The sequence below is a fragment of the Esox lucius genome, chromosome 19, assembly GCF_011004845.1.
Source record: "Esox lucius isolate fEsoLuc1 chromosome 19, fEsoLuc1.pri, whole genome shotgun sequence".
NCBI classification, from domain to species: Eukaryota; Metazoa; Chordata; class Actinopteri; order Esociformes; family Esocidae; genus Esox; species Esox lucius.
The window spans coordinates 30554395-30573176 of NC_047587.1; the positions used below are offsets into that span (position 1 = coordinate 30554395).

Below are 18782 nucleotides of genomic sequence, written 5' to 3' on the forward strand. Positions count from 1 at the left end.
GTTGTGATGTAATTAGCCGCTGCCTGGGGAGCAGTCTGGGTCTGTATCTGGTGCTGCTGAAGATTAAACTGAAACCACAGGTCGTTCGACATTCATGGTTAGGGAGCCAGCAACCGAAGTGACATCCATCAAGGGGAAAAATACTTCTTCATGTCTATATATACACTGTAGTGTAATAATTGTTCCCAGAAATTCGATTAACTTTAGCAGCCTGGCCATGGGACTACAGTGCACTGTAGTCTAACGTTTTTCATGTTTCTCCAGGTACATCCTGTGGAAGCAAACTGCAGGTCAATCTTGCACTCTGTCCCACAATCATGTCTCGTTAATCAAGTCCTTTAGCTGAAAGGTGACCAGTCAGATTCCAGGGCCAGGCGAATTGTAAGTAAGTTAGGGGGAAATGTATTGATCTGGCAACCAAAAAGCTTTGGAGTTCACAAACTGGTGAGGTTTGACTGCCGTTGGACGAAGCCATTAACCCAGTTACATGCTCTCCATCCAAGACTGCAGCTTGACCCTGAACTTCACTCAACCGTATGTTTACTGTGTGAGAGTTCACCTCCCGTACACCTCACAATCCAAACTGGTTGAACATGGCCACCGGTTAATTAGAACCAGTCAACAAGTCGGAAGATTTTCCTAGTTCAGACTGCCACTTGATTGCGGCCTAAGGATTGAGTGACTCTCTGAAGGATTAGGAAAGGATTGGGAAATTTCAGTGACCACAATCAATAACAACAGCTGTGCACAGACAATATAAAAGAGTTTAATCATAAATAGATCAGTGATATAGCAGAGGTTATGTAGTACATGTCAGGTTATAATCACAGTTTATAGAACAGTTGAGTGGGGCTTCTTACTGAATGGGAGTTTTTAGTGTGACCCACAACTAGAAAGAACATCAGTGATAATGAACAGCATCTACCACTATAGCATAGTATTCAATCACATTATGGTATACAGCAGATGTCATATAGTGATCTACTGTAGTCTTCTCACCGTTTTTCTCTCATCCCAAATGTGTTATTATAGACATTTAGAGATGGCCACAGAATAGCAAGTCTTTCAGCACAGCTGCTTTAAATGCAAATGACTCCAAAGTATTCAATTCCCAAGCCTGTTTTTATAGTCATGTGTCGCAACGTGAACAGAATTCCACTGAGACTTCCATGAAATATTTTTAAGGTTGACGAGGAACCACAATGCTGTGTGTGTGCTTGGATTCTGCTTCGTTGATTCAATTTTCCAAATCCCCCTCGAAGCTACATTTCCTTCTCCAGGGTAGCTATTTTATTTCCTTTTTTCCATCCTCTTCCCTCACATTCTTCCTGATTTAATAAAGTGGGATTAACTTAGTGACATTCCCCTTGTTTTACAGTATGTCCATCGTAAAAGGGCAGAGGAGTTAGCCAGAGCAGAAAACAGAAAAGAGGTAGAATGTTTCACTTTGAAAGCCAAAGACCAGACAACTGACGCAGTGAAGAACTACAGGAGTTTCAACCCAGAGATAAAGTAAACATAAAGTGAAAGAGAGTGCTTCTGTGTCAGTGTCTGGTAAGGAAGCCGAGAGGTTCTAGAACAGAACCCCTGGGTTGTTCTCTGGGGTACCGCTCCCATCCATGAGCCTCACATGTAGCCATACACATTGATTACTAAGGAGATGGCTGAAGATCAGGGAGAATTCATTTTCCACCCTTAACTCAGCTACAGAGGGGTGAATTGGTTCTAAGACTGCATTTGTGTTGAAGAGAACAGGAGGTCTCCTCACGTGTGTAAGCATGGTGAGAGTGGAATCATTGTGAACAAGATGCTATACATTCATACATTCAGTAATACATTAAACGGACAGGAACTACATGTAGTAGACCGATCGCCTGGGATGAACTATATATCCTTCAGGCCACTTAGCCTACAGTACTTAAGACTAGTGCAATATTGTACATGAATATTCTTCCTAGTGTGATGGTTCCCATATACTGTAAAGTCACGTTCACATTTGATTATAATTACAAATATACAGTAGATTCAAATATTTTGAATAAGTAACGCAAAACAAATGCTATATAATTTATTGCATTCTGTAAGTGTGAACATGTAAAAGTGTTTCAGTGAAAGGTTATGAGAGTAACGACTTAGTAGAGAGTTCCTGTTACCATAAAAATGACATGTATTTTTTTTTTTCAGCGGCTAATGGCTAATAATAGCAAATACACGAGGAACAGTGAGATTAGCAGTTAGCATCTGGACTATAACGCAGACAGTCAACAATCGGATGCAGTAAGATCTCATATTAACTCAGACCTTCGTGGGTAATAAACTAAAAAAGTAATGCCTCTTGTGTCATACATCCCAGCCAGATGGATGATGAAATCCGAGGGAAATTTGAAGGGTAAATGACAACACACATAACAGTGTCAGTCCTGAAACATCAACCAGAAGCAGCGGATGCTTGTACCTTAGTCGGTTCCGTTGGGAGAACCGGTGGGACGAGTCCCCATTGGTTCAATACTGAAAGTTAGGCCACTAGTAGTGCCATCTTTATTAAGACAGAAAATGCAAGTGATTTAAAAAGCAATAGCTGCAGCTATCTGGAAAATAACACTAAAGAATCTCCAAGTGGGTTGTATGTTGTTTTCACAAATCTCTGAAATTATGTACCGCCTCAGAAAAAAAACTCAGAAAAGTGAACAACATCCCTCGTTTTTGAGCCGTTATATCGGTTCCGTGCTCTCGCTACATCAAGCATCAATCTACACTGAATCCTCAAGCTGAATTGGGAATACTTTATATGCACTTATCAGCTGAGTAGGAGTCCTGGTGGGACTTGGTTGTGCGTCTCAAGTATCTTGGAAGCTTCTCTGTAACACTGACCCAGACGCGAGCACGTTCGTCCAAAGCCCACCGTTGTTCCTCAGCCAACCGCATCTGCTCCCTGCGAGACTAGAGGGCAAGAATTATCAGACAAAGCCAACCACATCGGCTGACCTCATATCTGCTGGACGCTGCGTGGCGGAGTTGCAAAGGTTATTTCAGTCCGCGTTGCTCTTACAGACGTTGTATTGTGATGATGAGTAAGTGATCCCAGCTCATTCCCGCTCTCAACGTGTGAACTGGATGTCTCGGTAAGTGGTGAGCAGTGCAGCTACAGACCTGCAAAAGCGTAACACGTGGATACGACAACACAGAGATCACTGTCAGTTACGTAACACATCATCGTGTTTTTCTATGCAAGATAAATAATCAATGCAGGCTGTCATTAAATGGTGCTCTGTCAGGATGTGAAGAACATTTAAAATAGGGATGTCCAAATGGGTAGGTACCTGTGCTGTATGTTAATGATTCCCTCCCATATCTGTTAATTACAAGAGACAGCGTAATTAAAATGATAATGAAAATTGGGAACATTACGCCTTTGTGTCAAAGTCCCTTGTGCTGTCACTTTCAAACTGTCACATTAGACTAAAAAACTCACGCAGGTGCACACACACAAACAAACACACACACATACTCCTGTACATTCTCAGCCTCCAAGCCGACGTCCTTGGAGATCAACATAACCAAGAATTCCCAGCCTCAGGTTCCCGGACTCTCTGTTCCCAATAAGAACCCAGATGCTCCTCTACTGGCATCAGAAGCCTGATAACTCACAAATCATTAACAGCCATATGTACCGTGAACTCCGCATAGTATCCACTGCCTACCACAGCGACCCTAAAGACTTCTGCAGTTGCTATAACCAGTAGCGGTCCCTGGCTGACCTTTTCAAAGGCGCATTCTGAGACTTAAAAAACATATTCTCTTAGATCTCCCATTTTGGTCTAGATGTGTAATATGTTGTTTAGATGTGCAGTGATGTGCATGTGAAGTGAGTGTTTTTGAGGACAATGGTGCGCATATTGGCAAATAGCCAACATAACATTGCGCAACATTTTTGGGGACCAGAATCTGGCTCCACGGCACCACTATTCTAACCAGTGGCCAAACATTGAGGAATGCGTCTTTAACTCCAGCATAGATCACATGTATACATGAACACTTTGAACATACACACATAACGCACACACACATTATTCATTATGCTACTTATTTTGTTTATTTGTATTCCTGACTTTTCTCTTAGTTTGTCGGAATTTAATTTATAGAGCTTATGACCAATATTATTGTATTTTATTTGACACACACAAACAACCACTAGTTTTTATATTCTTTTGGGGATATTCCTTGTTATGCTACCCTTGCAGGGATTTTCCTTCCCCACTGTGCACACATAAACACACGCTCACGTATACCTAACCCCCATCCAATTCCTAACCTTAACCCAACCCTAATGTAACCATAAAAAGATAGTTCATCCAAAATCATATTTTTGTGAAAGTCCCCTTACTCCCATTTGGCACAAAAATTCAGCTCTGTGTCAGTCAGTAATTAGCATTATTAGCATCGTACAAATTCATGAATGGAAACCATACATACCCCTATCGCAAAGCTGCATTGCAAGCAGAAAACTACTTTATAACACTCCAAACTAAGACAAGTGGTGTTGTTTACCTCAAAGAACATGATGATGTTGTATTTATAAATGTTCAAAATATAATTATACTTATTTCAAATTTACAGGTACTTCCAGTGTTAACCGGTCAGTTTTTTCACAATTGTTTCAATCCATGCATTCGTTTGGAAAGAGTAAGTGTATACACAATAAACGAAAGTTAGCATTCGCTAGCAAGAGAGCAATTACCTATTTCATCTTTGATATTCACCTAGTACAGTCACCTTGGTGATGGTGAATACGTTAATCCTCAACCCTTGACCAAAATATCCGCAGGCAATGTGTACTTTGCGTATTATAACATAGCAATTAGAAGTATTACTTAGAATCTGGCTTTTCTCCACGGGTTGAAATGGGTAATTTGTTGGAATTGCATTCGCCTGTAGTCCTTTTCTAAGTGAACGTGGGTCACGATCCTCCATATTAAAATGTCTCTCGCAAAAATGTTATGTCTCGTTGGCGAAATTGCTCCATTGATTATCCAACAATAGGACTCGGGAGAGGCAGAGGTATTGTCCCAATAGCAGAGTGGGTAGAATTTAATTAACTCAAGCAGGCAAACGAGCAGACAGACGTTGACATCGATACAAACAAAGGAAATCCAAAAGTTCAAAGTTTATTTATGAAACGCACAGAATAACACATCATCCTGCACAATTACATTTTTGTGACATGGCACACGACATCTACGTACTGTAATAATAATTATATAAAGCAAAAATATAGCAATAATATACGTTTAAAAAAGCTATGCGAAGCAACTTATCTTCACATAGCTTGTTGAGTTTAAAGTTCACGCTCACCTCGATGACATCACTGCTGAAGAACAGAAGCTGTGTATGGTGGCTATATGAAATAGTTTGCTAGTGCCAGTTTGAATTCAGCCAATTCTGCTGGCTGCTTGGGCAGTGTACAGTTTAAAAAAATGTATGCTACCATGAAAGTATTTAGTTTGAAGTGTTTTGGAGTAGTTTTCTGCTTGCAATGCAGTTTTGCGATAGCGGTACGAAAGGTTTCCATTTATGAATTATGGACGATGCTAATAACACTAATTACATACTGGGACAGACTGGGGAGCTGAATAATGGATTGTTTGAAAAAAATACTCTATGGGCCTTCTGGAACATCCCTCGGTAAGTTAACTGTCAGAAAAATATGAATTTTGGAAAAACTGTCCCTTTAACCTTAACATCAAAAACCAAACTTCTATGCCTAGACCTAATTTTAACCTAAATTTAACCTAGACCTAACGCTTAATCCTAACACTAAATCCAAAGTTTTTCCAAAAACTCAACACCTAAGTTGCAAGTCACATTTTCCCAGTGAAGATCTGACAAAAAACATGTTGGGACCAACTTCAGGTCCCCAGATGTACACATAGACATGGATCACACAAACACACGCACACACATAAACACACACAAACATAAACAGATGCACACACAAAAGCATACACACACTTAAACCCACACACATAAACACACACCGATTTAATTGAGTCTGGGAATTGCGCTCTTCCCTCTGGGCTCTGCTCTATAGAAACAAGTTCACTGTAGGACAATGTCCAACCAAATACCCCCCAGTCAAATCATCTGCTGCTGATCCAATGGAAAAATACATTGATTGACCAAAATGGCAGTTCAGAGACTAACCTTGGCAAACAGACACAGAATACAGTTGAATAGGATCTCCATGCAGAGTTCTCAACACACTGATTTATTTTAAACCTTTTATGTCCAGGAACAGACAACGTTTTGGTAGTGTGTTATATCCGTTTAGCTAAGATGTCTTCTTCTGTTGAGATGTCTACCTCGGTAGGAGGATTTGACATTCATACATGATGTCTACTTCTGTTGGAGGGGGTTACAAAGGTCAATGTGCAGTCTAGTGGAGGTTGTTTTGGCTGTATTGCATCTCATTACCGCAGAGGACTTAATGAGAGCAGCCTACTGTGACAACTAACATCGCAATTATCCATAGCTACAGCAGGGGGGGTACAGTGAGCGTCAAAGTTCATTGTATATGTTTCCGGGAATCCTCAGATATGCTCTGCGCAGTCACTAGTAATAGGACACTTCACAAAAACTCTACGTAACGCCTAATTAAATTGCAATGTATACACAGTCCAACTATTCAGTCAGTCCTCCCTTAACGACCTCACCAGACAGATGTCACGCAGGTGTCAGCTTGTACCTTTGCCTGTGGTCTTGGATTGGCTGGTGGCCACATTGGTCATGTCAGAGGGTAGACCTACATACACCCCGCCATAGTTCCTGAGATAAAACATAAGAAGAAGGGTCAAACGTGGCGTTACTGGTCATAACACACAGCCAATGTACTTCGGCCTTCTCTTGCCAACAACACGGCATCCTGAGTTACAGGGTAAGGTTGGGGGTGAGGTTTTAGGGTGATTTTCAATAGTGATACCAGATTTTGGTGTATTTTATGTGTTCCTGATTTAAATATATAACAGGGACAAAAATGTGCTCAAACTATTATTAAATCAGAAACTTGAGAATTAAAAAAGTATTTATTTTTTGCTGTTACTGTTAGATTTTGGGGAAAAAAATAACAATCGAAAAAATAACAATTCAGGGCAATAATTTGAATTAGGGGTAGTTAAAGTAAGATTCAAGTAAAAATGTGGGCTTGAGTGTGTGTACAATATCTAACGAACACGTCTCGAAAGCAGCACTCAGATAAATGTAATCCAATCATTTTATGACAGCAAAGGTTGGGACTGTTTCGGGATCAGTTAGGACGACGACAGGACAAGACCTTACCTTCGTTTCTCATCGTCTGGTGAGGGCTCTTCTGTCCTAGTTGAGACAAGAATCACAGATCAGCTCACATGATTGGATACAATGTTAGATGCTACGCTCAAAGCACAGTCATAATGTACATAACACCCAATGAAACACCCAAAATAATGTACTTTCTGTTGACCTGGATCATGAATATGACTGGATTGTGAGATTGGAAACATTTGGTATTGGGGCCCTATGAGAGGATGGACAATGATGTTGTTAATCTACTATAAATGGAGCTGAAGTAGTAGGTGGACGTTTTCAGTTGCCTTTCTTCTCTGTCCACGAAGATGCATGAAACTAATTAGTCAACCAATCAAACCACCAGTCAACCGCCAATCAAACCACCAGTCAACTGCCAATCAAACCACCAGTCAACCACCAATTAAACCACCTATCAAACCACCAGTCAACCGCCAATCAAACCACCAGTCAACCGCTAATCAAACCACCAATCAAACCACCAGTCAACCGCTAATCAAACCACCAATCAAACCACCAGTCAACCGCCAATCAAACCACCAGTCAACCGTCTGTGAGGTTCTGTTCCATTTGGTGTTCTGTCTTTGCCTGTAGCCAGGTTTTGTCTTTCGTTTCAAACATGTTCTGCCCCTTCGGTCCTGATTGATTTCACCTGTTAGTTGTTTAGTTCTCATTAGTTCCCTATAAAGTTTGCCCTGTTCTGTTAGCCCTTTGTCAGTTTTTCTGCTAGGTTCATGTCCGTCCCTCTTCCAGTCTGTGTTTTTGCCTGCCTGCCTGTCCGTTTCTTGTAGTTTTCTTGTTTTCGTTCCATTATTAAAAGCCTTTTTCTTTACACTTCATGTGCGCACTTGGGTCTTGCAAAACTCAAAATGTTACACAGCCAATCAAAATAACAGTCAAATCACCAGTCAAACCACCAGTCAAACCGCGTGCGCATGTGACTTTTAAAAAACGAATCCTTTACACGTACCATTCTGAGCTGTGTGTATGTCCTGTTGTTTATGTAAGTGGTAGACACCAGCGTTCCATACATCACCTTGGAAACAGTGGACGCATCGGGACAATGGAATAGCCTAGAGAATGTACTGAACGGAGGTGTTCATCCCACTTATACTACGGTATACAATGACACTAGAAAATATTTACGAGTAGAATTTGCCTTCTTGCTTATATTTACTGTAACCCTATGTCTCAGTAGCAAGCAGGTCCTGGACCCATTTATTGCAGGCAGTCACACCGAAACCAGAGAGTTACAAAATAAGGCTTAAAGTTAGAATTATATTTCCTATAATAGAAAATAAGCAGGTTTATTATTGGGCTGAATAAAAAGAAACCCTAAGTACACTTACAAGGACAGGTTGGCTTCCAGTGTCTCAAATCAAAGAAATAAAGCTATACAAAAACAACAATGACCCTTGACCCAGAGCAAAAGGATTCTTCCCACAAAAACAGTGGCAAACATCTATACAGCCCGTATATGATCAGCACCACAATACTACTGACATCTTTGACTCCTCAGCGGGTAGACAGGAACACAGGCCTGGTAGCTTAGACCTGGTCCTACCCAGTCCGTTTGCTTAGCTACTCTTACACGCTACGAAATCCAGCAGTCCACCTATACTGCAGCATGAAGAACAATTAAGTCTCTTCCTGGCTACATTACATGTTTTTTTATGCATTTATATTTTGTTTGCTACAGACGTCACCTGGTCATTCCATTAGTTCTAATGTTCTATAAAAATATAGAACAAATCAAACTAAACGAAGGGTCATGCTTGTAGCAAGCAAAACAAGAGATATGATAATAACTAATGAACCTTTTTTTCATTTTAACTAGTAAATGGTTCGGAATGTATTTGTTTGTTCCTTTTAAGCCTATAAATTGATCAAATTGTCCCCATATGTACAGATATAACTGGCAGGAGCACCACAATACCAGCCTGCAGGTATCCATTTACAGACTTAAAAGGAACAAACAACAATGTAGAAAACTATTTACTAGTAGAAACTATTTGTACCTTTAAATGTAAGTTTTTATGTTTTATTAGACACCTGCTGGAATTAGAATTCTAGTCTTAGAATTAGGGTTAAAGTTACTTTTAAGTTACTGTTTGGACATAAATGTTATTGAGGTTATTGAGGTTAAGGTTAGTGTGAGGTTAGGGTTAGTAAAAATCCCCATTTAGATATCTACGTAAACATGCGTACTGAATGTGTGTGTGTGTGTGTGTGTGTGTAAGTGACACCGGATCATAGCAGGTCTGGAGATGTGTGTGTGTGTAAGTGACACCGGATCATAGCAGGTCTGGAGGTGTGTGTGTGTGTGTGTGTGTGTGTAAGTGACACTGGATCATAGCAGGTCTGGAGGTGTGTGTTGTGCTGCGGTGTGTAGCACTAAGGAGTTGTGTGACGGATTGGCCATGGTGAGATATTGGGGTGCTGTCAGTCAACATGGGCACACAAACACACACACGTACACACACAGCCATGCACACACTGATTGATTAATAGAAGGACATGTTTTGGAAAGTGGTAGTAGTCCACTGTGAAGAGTTGTAAGGAGTATGTTCTCATATCCAGTAATGCAATATGTTCCCTTCATTACTCTCAGGGAAAGGAAATGAAGGCAAACATTTACCTTGACTGGAAAATAACTGTTCCTTCAATGCAGTGGACATGGCTGATGCATTTTAATAACAGTTCTGGAACATCTATTTCTGACACACACACACATATTCTAATCACTCTCATACCAACATTTGCATTCGATTGGAGGAGAGTATGCTGAACAAGTGTAAAAGCTATTTAGTGAGATTACATTGCATTTCCCTTTCTCTATCTGCATTACTGTATCTCTCTTTTTCTCTCTCGACCTCTGTGCTGTGTAGGTTACCAGGAAGGTAACCGTTTGCTGAGTCAATTTAATAAGATGTATACTTACAAATCTTTGCCGGTTTCTGCAGGTCCTGTGAACAAAAGAAAAAGAAAAATAATCTGGATGCTATTTTGCTACTCGTCTTGTGTTTGTATGTCTGTGTGTGGTAGGGGTTGTAGGTTATCTTCCTTAAAGCAAAAGTCAATAGCATTACATCAAGCCCATCCTCACTGATCTGTTTACAAATACAAATCTTTTATAAATATGCAATTATATTGATTGAACGTTGACAAATATGCTGTACATATGATCATAACTTAGTAAATAAGCATGAATTAACTCTATAGCCAACCAATTTTTTCTAAGATGAGGTACCAAATAGAAATTGTGACCGCCCACTCATAATCTACCATCCACTTTCCCCATTGCTCGTTCCTGTATGAAATGTGTTATTCATGGTTGATGTCCTTAGGTCAGGTCTGTTTTCCTGATATTTTAAATTCACCTACATATCTGGTTGTATTGTGGAGAGAGCGTGCCCAACATCCTAAACAGCAAAACCTGGTAGCTTCTGGAAGATTCTGGAAGGTACCAGCTGGGCCAGCCCTGCCCCTACACACCTGCCTCCAACTGGGACCTCGTCTGGGGAGGTATTTGAGAGCTCCCTGGGAGCAGCTCAGGGCAGAGGCCAAAACCAAAGAAGATTAAACAGGCAAGGCTAAAAGAAGAAGACGAAGAAGAAGAAGTCGAAGAAGAGGAGGAGCGGGAGGGGTGCTGGAGCAGCAGACAAAATTACAACCACCAGCACCAATTGCTCCTAAACCACCCCTGGGAAGCTGCTCCGGGACAAAGCCAACTCCCTCACCTCCTCCCCTCACCCTTCTAGTTTTGTTAATAAAACGCCCTCCAAGGCCCTGAACACACCCTCTATGTTCATTCCCTGTGTATCTCCCCAAACATTGTACAATCCTGCCCTGCTGTGTGAACTGAATAAAAAACGATTTGAAATGATTTGCTCCCTTAGAAAAAACGGGTTAGCACAGGAAATCTGTTGGTATTGTCAGTTTCTGTTCTGAAAGCAGTTGGTGAAGGGGCAATCTGAGGACAAGTAGATTATCCACTTCTGAATGGCAGCCAGAAAACTCTGATTCATCTGTACCATCCATGCTGATTGTCATCCACATTAACAGAACCCACGGAGCTGCCAGAAAACTCTGAAGGTTATCCCAGTCCCAGTCTCTGCAGTAGCCTGCCCTACCATATTAGGACTGCTATAGGCTCCATACATCAGTGACATTAACTCCATACCTGACTTAAAGCTACCCTGCCCACTTGTCCATGGTAAAGAAATCAATGAGACACAGCTTAATGGCCTTCTGTAAAGACCCGTGTAATTGGGCAGAGAGGGAAAGAGTGGTGGGTGATGTGAGCTGCCTGGCCTCTTAAGGCTGCCTGGGATCCGACAGAAGAGTTGCTGGCTGTTCTCCAGTACCACTCCAGAGTTCTGCTGCACTTAGCGGGCCTCCAGGGACCTTCACACGTATGTAGGACAGGTAGGGCAGAAACGACTGGCTCTGATAGAGCAGGATTGGACCTGGATGACTGTCAGGTACATTCATCTTTCTTTCTATTAATAATGACTGTAAGGGCTCATTTCAGCAGGTATCCCCAAATCTGATCCAATTACCCCCTTCCCCACAAACACACACACACACACACACACTCACACACTGGTCTTTTGACCAATCACATTTTTTTCAGAGATAATCTACTTGAGTAAAAGAGAAAGAAAAAAGAAAATGGGCTGAATATGTGTACTCAGCCATAGTGAGGTTGACAGGGGTCACTACAAAGCCTGCACTGGCTCTAGGGGACGGGGGGTTGGAAAAGGCTACACCCTAGAGAGAAATTGAGAAATACAGTATAAAGCTGAAGGGTTTGGTAAATTATGAAACCTGCTGTAAATTTGTTGCAACAAGGCAAGGCCATAAATGCAAACTGGAAATTATGTAATAAAGAGGGGAGAAAATGGGTTAAAGATAATGCAAATGAATAAAAAAGGCTAGCCATTATCATCAAGGGTTCATTGAACCAAAACTTAGTATGTACGTCAGTCAGCTTATGTCAGGTAGTATGTCAGGTAGCCTATGTCAAGTAGTATGTCATGTAGCTTTTGTCAAGTAGCTTATATCAGGTACTATGACAGGTATCTTATGTAAAGTAGATTATGTCTGGTAGTCTGTCAGATATCTTATGTCAACTAGCTTACAGCTATGATCATGCACCTAGTTTATAATGCCTCTGGAAAACATTCAGACCTTTTCACTTTCTGTTATGTTCTGTTATAGACTTCATTTATAATTGATTGCATTTATTACATTTATTGTCATCAAGTTACACATAATGCCCCATAATGACAAAGTGAACATACATTTTTTAAATGTATGCTGGTTTATTGAAATTAAAAACCTGAAACATATCATGTATATAAGTATTCTGAAGCACCTTTGACAGCAATTTCAGCTTTGACTTCTTGGTTATGCCTCTGCCTGCTTTGCACACATGGATCTGGGCAGTTTCTCCCATTCTTTCTTGCAGATACTCTCAAGCTCTGTCAGATTGGATGAAGAGCATCAGTGAATAGTGATATTCAGGAGGACCCCACAAATGTTCAATGGGTTTCAAGTCTATGCTTTGGCTGTGCCACTCAAAGACATTAACAGGCTTATGACAAAGCTACTCCTCTTGCCTTGGCTTTGTGCTTCAGGTCATTGTTGTACTGAGTCAGAGGTCGTGTGTGCTTTTTTGAGTACCTGACTGTATTTTGCTCTGTTCATCCTTCCCCTCAATCCTGACCGGTCTGCCAGTACCTGCCACTATAAAGCATCCCCATAGCATGATGCTGCCATCACCATGCATCACCGTAGGAATGGTGTTAGCCAGGTCATTCCCATACAAAGTGCTTGGCTCTCAGGTCTAATTGGTTTATTTTGGTCTCAGTAGACCAGAGGATACATCTGAACTTAATTTGGTGTGTCACAGCAAGGGGCCTGAATACATACATCTATGAGATATTTCAGTTTTTCATTTTTAATTTAAATTTTCAAAAAATTTTAAGATGTATTTTTGCGTTGTCATTATGGGGTATTATGGTGTGTAGATTTTAATCAATTGTAAAAGAATTCCATAACAAAACAACATTGGGAGAATATGAATGGGTCTTAATGGCCTACTGTAAAGACCCATGTAATTGGGCAGGGAGGGAAAGAGCGGTGGGTGATGTGAGCTGCCTGGCCTCTTAAGGCTGCCTAGGATCTGACAGAAGAGTTGCAGTGATTTCTGAGCATTTTCCGAAATCACTGTATTTTACACAATGAATGTGGATTGTATTCAAAATTGAATTCTATTACAATCCTTTCCAAAAGTCCTAATTCACCTTTCTAATCTCCCACAAAATCTCTAGGAAATTATTTTTCTTCTCCTTCCTGGTCTTCCTGGAAAATCAGTGGGTGGTACTTTCTTCTGAGGAAATTGTATGTTCTGTATTCACAACTCGGTCTCAAGAATTTGTCCTTGTTTCCAATGGTAGCCTTCATCTTTTCCATTTGCCACACCACTTGACATTGACAAACACCTAGAGTGTCCTTATGCTATTCCACAACACTTTCCAGTCCACCCACTTACACATATGACTTTGAAGGAATGATTTTGGAAATTACTACATCTTCCAGTTGATTACAAAAAGTCCCATTTGATCCTTTTAGAGAGAGCGGTGTCTTCACATGCATTGACAATACAAGGGGGTGTGCCAGGAGACAGAACAGAGCAGGCCATTTACATCACTTACAAAAGCGTATTCATCATCAGGGGAACTCCGATCTGGTTACACAAGAGGAGGGATGAGAAACTCAATATCCAGAGGTCACTTTTCAAACAAATGGGTGTGGGATGAAATGTAAACGCCCACTTACCTGATAATTCTGAAGAGAAATAATTTGGCTGCAAGTTGTGAGGAGAATTTGACCAGTCAAGTCAATGGTAATTTCCATCTCACAACAATGTGGGGCAAAACTGCAAATATAATCACATACTTACTGATGATTGTGTTACCGTTAGGTGGCATCTTTTTAGAATTCATCAAATCCCTTCGAATTGAATAATCACACGTGTGTGCACACAGACAGTGTGGGAGTTCTGTTAAATTCTAGGATTGAGGTTATAGATGGATCTTAGCACATATTTCTCATAATGACTGTGTTACATGTCCTCACATGACCCTAAGCTGCAGAGTGGCTTCACAAAAAACATACCTTCCTATTGTATTATGCTCAAAAAATCACCTGGAACACAGTTAGCTAGGCTACAATTCCTCAGGGTCTCCCTGACCACGAACTAAAGAAGAGTTTTAGAGTAGAAAACATTAAGCCGTTTGTCCCATTAGCCTCTCGGGGACAATCCCCCACCCACCACAGGGACAACCCCCACCCACCACAGGGACAACCCCCACCCACCACAGGGACAACCCTCCACCCTCCCTACTCCCTAATATTTCCACAGTCACTGTGATCGTGTTACTTTTATCATTTGAATGCATCAGCAGCCAGTGATTGCTATACAAATAATTGAATCTCCAATCTTAGAAATACAAAGGGCATGTGATTCAATGATTCAGTCATTGCTAATTACTTACTGCAATGAATGGCAGTGTATAAACCGGAAACCTGTAGAAGGACCTTGAAATGTTGGCCCAGGAAAATGTGTCAGCCTGTGGGCTTTTGATAAATGAAACAAGGATATACAGTGGTCATGTAGAGCAACAGCATTAATCAAGGACAGCCAGTATAAATTACCTGGAGATACAAAGACGGACAACAGTAGTCACTGAGTTGCCCTGGTACCAGTCTGTTTAGCTAACATTCCTTGTGCTCTGTGTGTCCAGTGCATGACAGGGGAGTACAGGAAGAGGGATAGAAGAGAAACACACTGGAAACCAGGCTAGCTTGCTAAGATGTCAAGTCGGCCTCTATTTATTCCACACATACATGGAGAAACTGTAAGTGAATCGGTAAACCACAGACACACACAAACACACACACACAGACACACACACACACACAAACATGCACCCAGACGCCCTAAAACAAACACAACCTATAGACTGTTTTTTGCAAGCCTATACATCACGCCAAGTAAAGCTTCACATTCAGACAGAAGCGTTGCTGTATCCTGGCTACTACGGGGTCACAGTCTGACCATAAAGACCGTGAGGATCCCACCAGGCACAAACAAGCACACACTCTTTCACACAAACATAAACAGACGGGGACACACACACACACACACACACAAACAAGCACGCAAAATCAGCAAGAGTAACCCAATAACACACAATCAACATAACATCACAGAGGGCAGAGACTGAGTGCCCGACACACACACACACACACACACACAGATGTTCTAGAACAGAAACACTCACCCCCTCCTGAGGTGCTGGTGGCTGATGAATTGCCACAGCCCATTCTGCATAGATGCAGCCACTGTCCTTACAAACAGGAGAAGCTCAAGAAGATGAGGAAAATGAAAAAGGGCAAACTACATGTGTAAAAGAAGAGCGCCTATTGTAAGAGGGAGGAAGGAGGGTTGAAGGAGGTGTGTCATGTGTCTCCTATTATGTTGCATGCCTCTGCACTGTGTCCATCTCCTCGGCAACACTGAACTGAGTGTTGTGTGTGAAAGCACCGTGATGTTGTTATATATGTGGAGGGAGGGGAGAGAGGGAGAGAGAGATGCTCTGTCCTCTCATGATTTGCTGTTTTTCTCCACCCTGACAGGGTTGCCCAGGAAACGGGGAAAAGGGGGAGGAGGATGGGGAGGAAGAGAGCCAATGGCAGAATTCCAGTTTAGAAAGGCAACAATAATGACTTTATAAAGGATGTTCCACCTTGTGTGACTCTCCAAATTTCTGATGTGGTAACATACAGTACATGATAAAGTAAACAGTTCAAGTGTGTACCGCCTTGGCAAATCTAGTAACTAGATAGAGAGAAGCCAGACAGGTCAGTCTCTCGTGGACAAATTATGTGGAGTGTCTGACCAATATCAAAGTTTCATTTAGTTCTGAGGTAATCGAGACTTCTGGAAAGACTATCATTCAAACCGCTTTTTCTGCGAAACCTGCGATCCCAATTCATGCTAAAATCTGCAGTGTCCAATCACACCACTAGCCTACTGGATTAACTATCAGAGCTCAATTCAATTGAGTTGGCAGTAATTACATAATCACACACTTATCAAACATTTCCTACCCAATAACAATAACTGTTCCCTACAAAAAAAATTGCATTACACAATAAACACTACACGTACAAGCAGACATATCACTACACAATAAAACTACACCACACAATAACAGCAATCACAACAGGAAACAGTTAACAATACACTTTGCTCACAGGTATATGCTTCCAAGTTTCAGAGAGCCAACATGGACAGCTCATGCAAAACATACAGCTCCAGAAAAAATGTAAAGACCACTGCACCTTTTTCTTTCCTTTCCAAAAAAGTTGGAAAGGAAATTAAAAGATGCAGTGGCCTCTTAATTTTTTGATCAGGGAACTGAGTGAGGAACACAAGGCATAAAATTAAGAGACCACTGCAAATTGAACGCTACTGTTCCTCACTCAAAACATTCCTTTTCAACTTTTTTGGAAAGGAAAGAAAAAGGTGCAGTGGTCTCTTAATTTTTCCTGGAGCTGTATATGAATATGCAGTACATTAAGCATTTCTCATCAACACATCATGGAATTAAACTTCAAGACATTATTTTCCAGAGAAAAAGAGACTCATTATGAAAACAATAATTCTGCATACATTTTAACAAAGTATCATGAATGCTATTCCTCTCTGTAAAAGTACTTCAAAGGAATGACTAGAAAACCTAATAAACACATGACAGGAAACAATACAAATATGGAAATATAGCTCTGGAAAAAATTAAGATACCACTGCACCTTTTTCTTGCCTTTACAAAAAAGTTGAAAAAGAAAGATTTGAGTGAGGAACAGAAGGGTTAAATTTAAGAGAACACTGCAAATTGAACACTTCTGTTCCTCACTCAAAACATTCCTTTTCAACTTTTTTGGAAAAGAAAGAAAAAGTTGCAGCAGTCTCTTCATTATTTCCAGAGCTGTAAAGGCTTAATGCATATTTGAAAATGTCCAAAATCGAATATGTAAATATATGTATGACTTATATGGCCATACATGAGTAATACATATATTACATATATTAGCATATGTTTAAAAAAAATATAGGCACATATTAAAAATATGTTTTTGAAAGATATGTCAATGTATAATACTTCTGTGTGGGAGGTGTTAATTTGTGATAATTAGTCAGCATTGTAATAGTAATAGTAAACACAAAAATTGCATATACAACTATTGAGGTCTAAATGCTAAACAGATATGCTGGACAGGTCACTCAATTGCTATCACAGCTATTAACCAACAATATAGATAACAAAACAGCAAAAAGTAATTTTCAGAATCTTGTCAAGGGATGCTGAGGCTACAAGGGGAGGAGCTACAGGAACCCCATCACCTCTATTTCCCACGGCTATGCAAATGAGCAGTCCACTTCAAATATAAGCACCTCCCTCTGGCCTCCTCTAGAATAGCAAACATGAGGCACATTTGGTTCACAGGAGAACGTTTCTTCATCGACCTCAAACCAACTTCTTACACATAATGCTATTTATGGATGTGTGCTGTTGGTGTAGCTATCTCACGTCACAGGCTGTCAGATCGACAAGTCCGCCAGTCCTATTGATGTACAGGTTCTTATATGCACAATAACCACTCACAAAATGATCAACAGACTATTGCATCTAACCCATGTAGGATACAAAATGGGACATGATTTGCACGGTCTCAGTGAGTATACCCCCACCCAACACACACACACACACACACACAGGAGCTGTTGCAGTCAAGAGATACAACTAAGCTGAACAGCACTGAGTGTGAGGACAAGCCAGCTGTAACAGCTGGATATGGTACAGAAAGCAGTCCAGAAAGATGATAACAGAACTAGAGGCCACTTTTTCCAGCTCCCTGTGTTACTGAATGACTCATCACACAGTGTTTGTTTGTTTTATTTGGGGGGGGGGGGGGGGGGGGTATTTTGTAAAGAACTGAACAATGCTTAATTATAGAGGATTTGCAAAAAAACATACCCTTATAGTCATTTTAAGGTTCCCTCAGTCTAACAAGTATTCATTTGGTACTAATATAGTATACATTTGGAACTAATATAGCATTCATTTGGTACTAATATAATATTCATTTGGTACTAATATAGTATTCATTTGATACTAATATAGTATACTTTGTATTCTCCTTGATTAAAATAGTAGACTTACTATAAGGGTATTAATATAATACCCATATACATATATATATATATATATATATATATATATATATATATATATATAAATTCTGATACAAAATATGTTTTGTTATATTTAGATTTGTGAGCCTAGATCAAATTAATTGGGCCATTT

The 18782-nt window shown here is 40.5% G+C and overlaps 1 protein-coding gene across 4 annotated transcripts in view; it reads right to left on the reverse strand.

The window, feature by feature from the left end:
• The window catches only part of LOC105026627 (overexpressed in colon carcinoma 1 protein), a 50724-nt gene extending 34794 nt beyond the window's left edge, over positions 1-15930 (reverse strand). The window contains exons 1-7 of one of the 4 annotated variants that reach the window (XR_004574812.1): positions 15693-15930; positions 10280-10304; positions 7333-7368; positions 6743-6822; positions 3321-3352; positions 3050-3150; positions 751-2940 (exon numbers count right to left, since the gene is read on the reverse strand). Coding sequence is in view for 2 of the 4 variants with exons in the window: in XM_034288383.1 (XP_034144274.1) it covers positions 2912-2940; positions 6743-6822; positions 7333-7368; positions 10280-10304; positions 15693-15735 (213 nt within the window). In the remaining 2 variants the exon portion in view is untranslated. Of the gene's footprint in view, positions 1-750; positions 2941-3049; positions 3151-3320; positions 3353-6742; positions 6823-7332; positions 7369-10279; positions 10305-15692 lie in introns of those variants that run through there. The other 3 variants (XR_004574813.1, XM_034288383.1, XM_020056532.2) reach the window with 3 other exon arrangements.
• Between the last annotated feature and the right edge of the window lie 2852 nt (positions 15931-18782).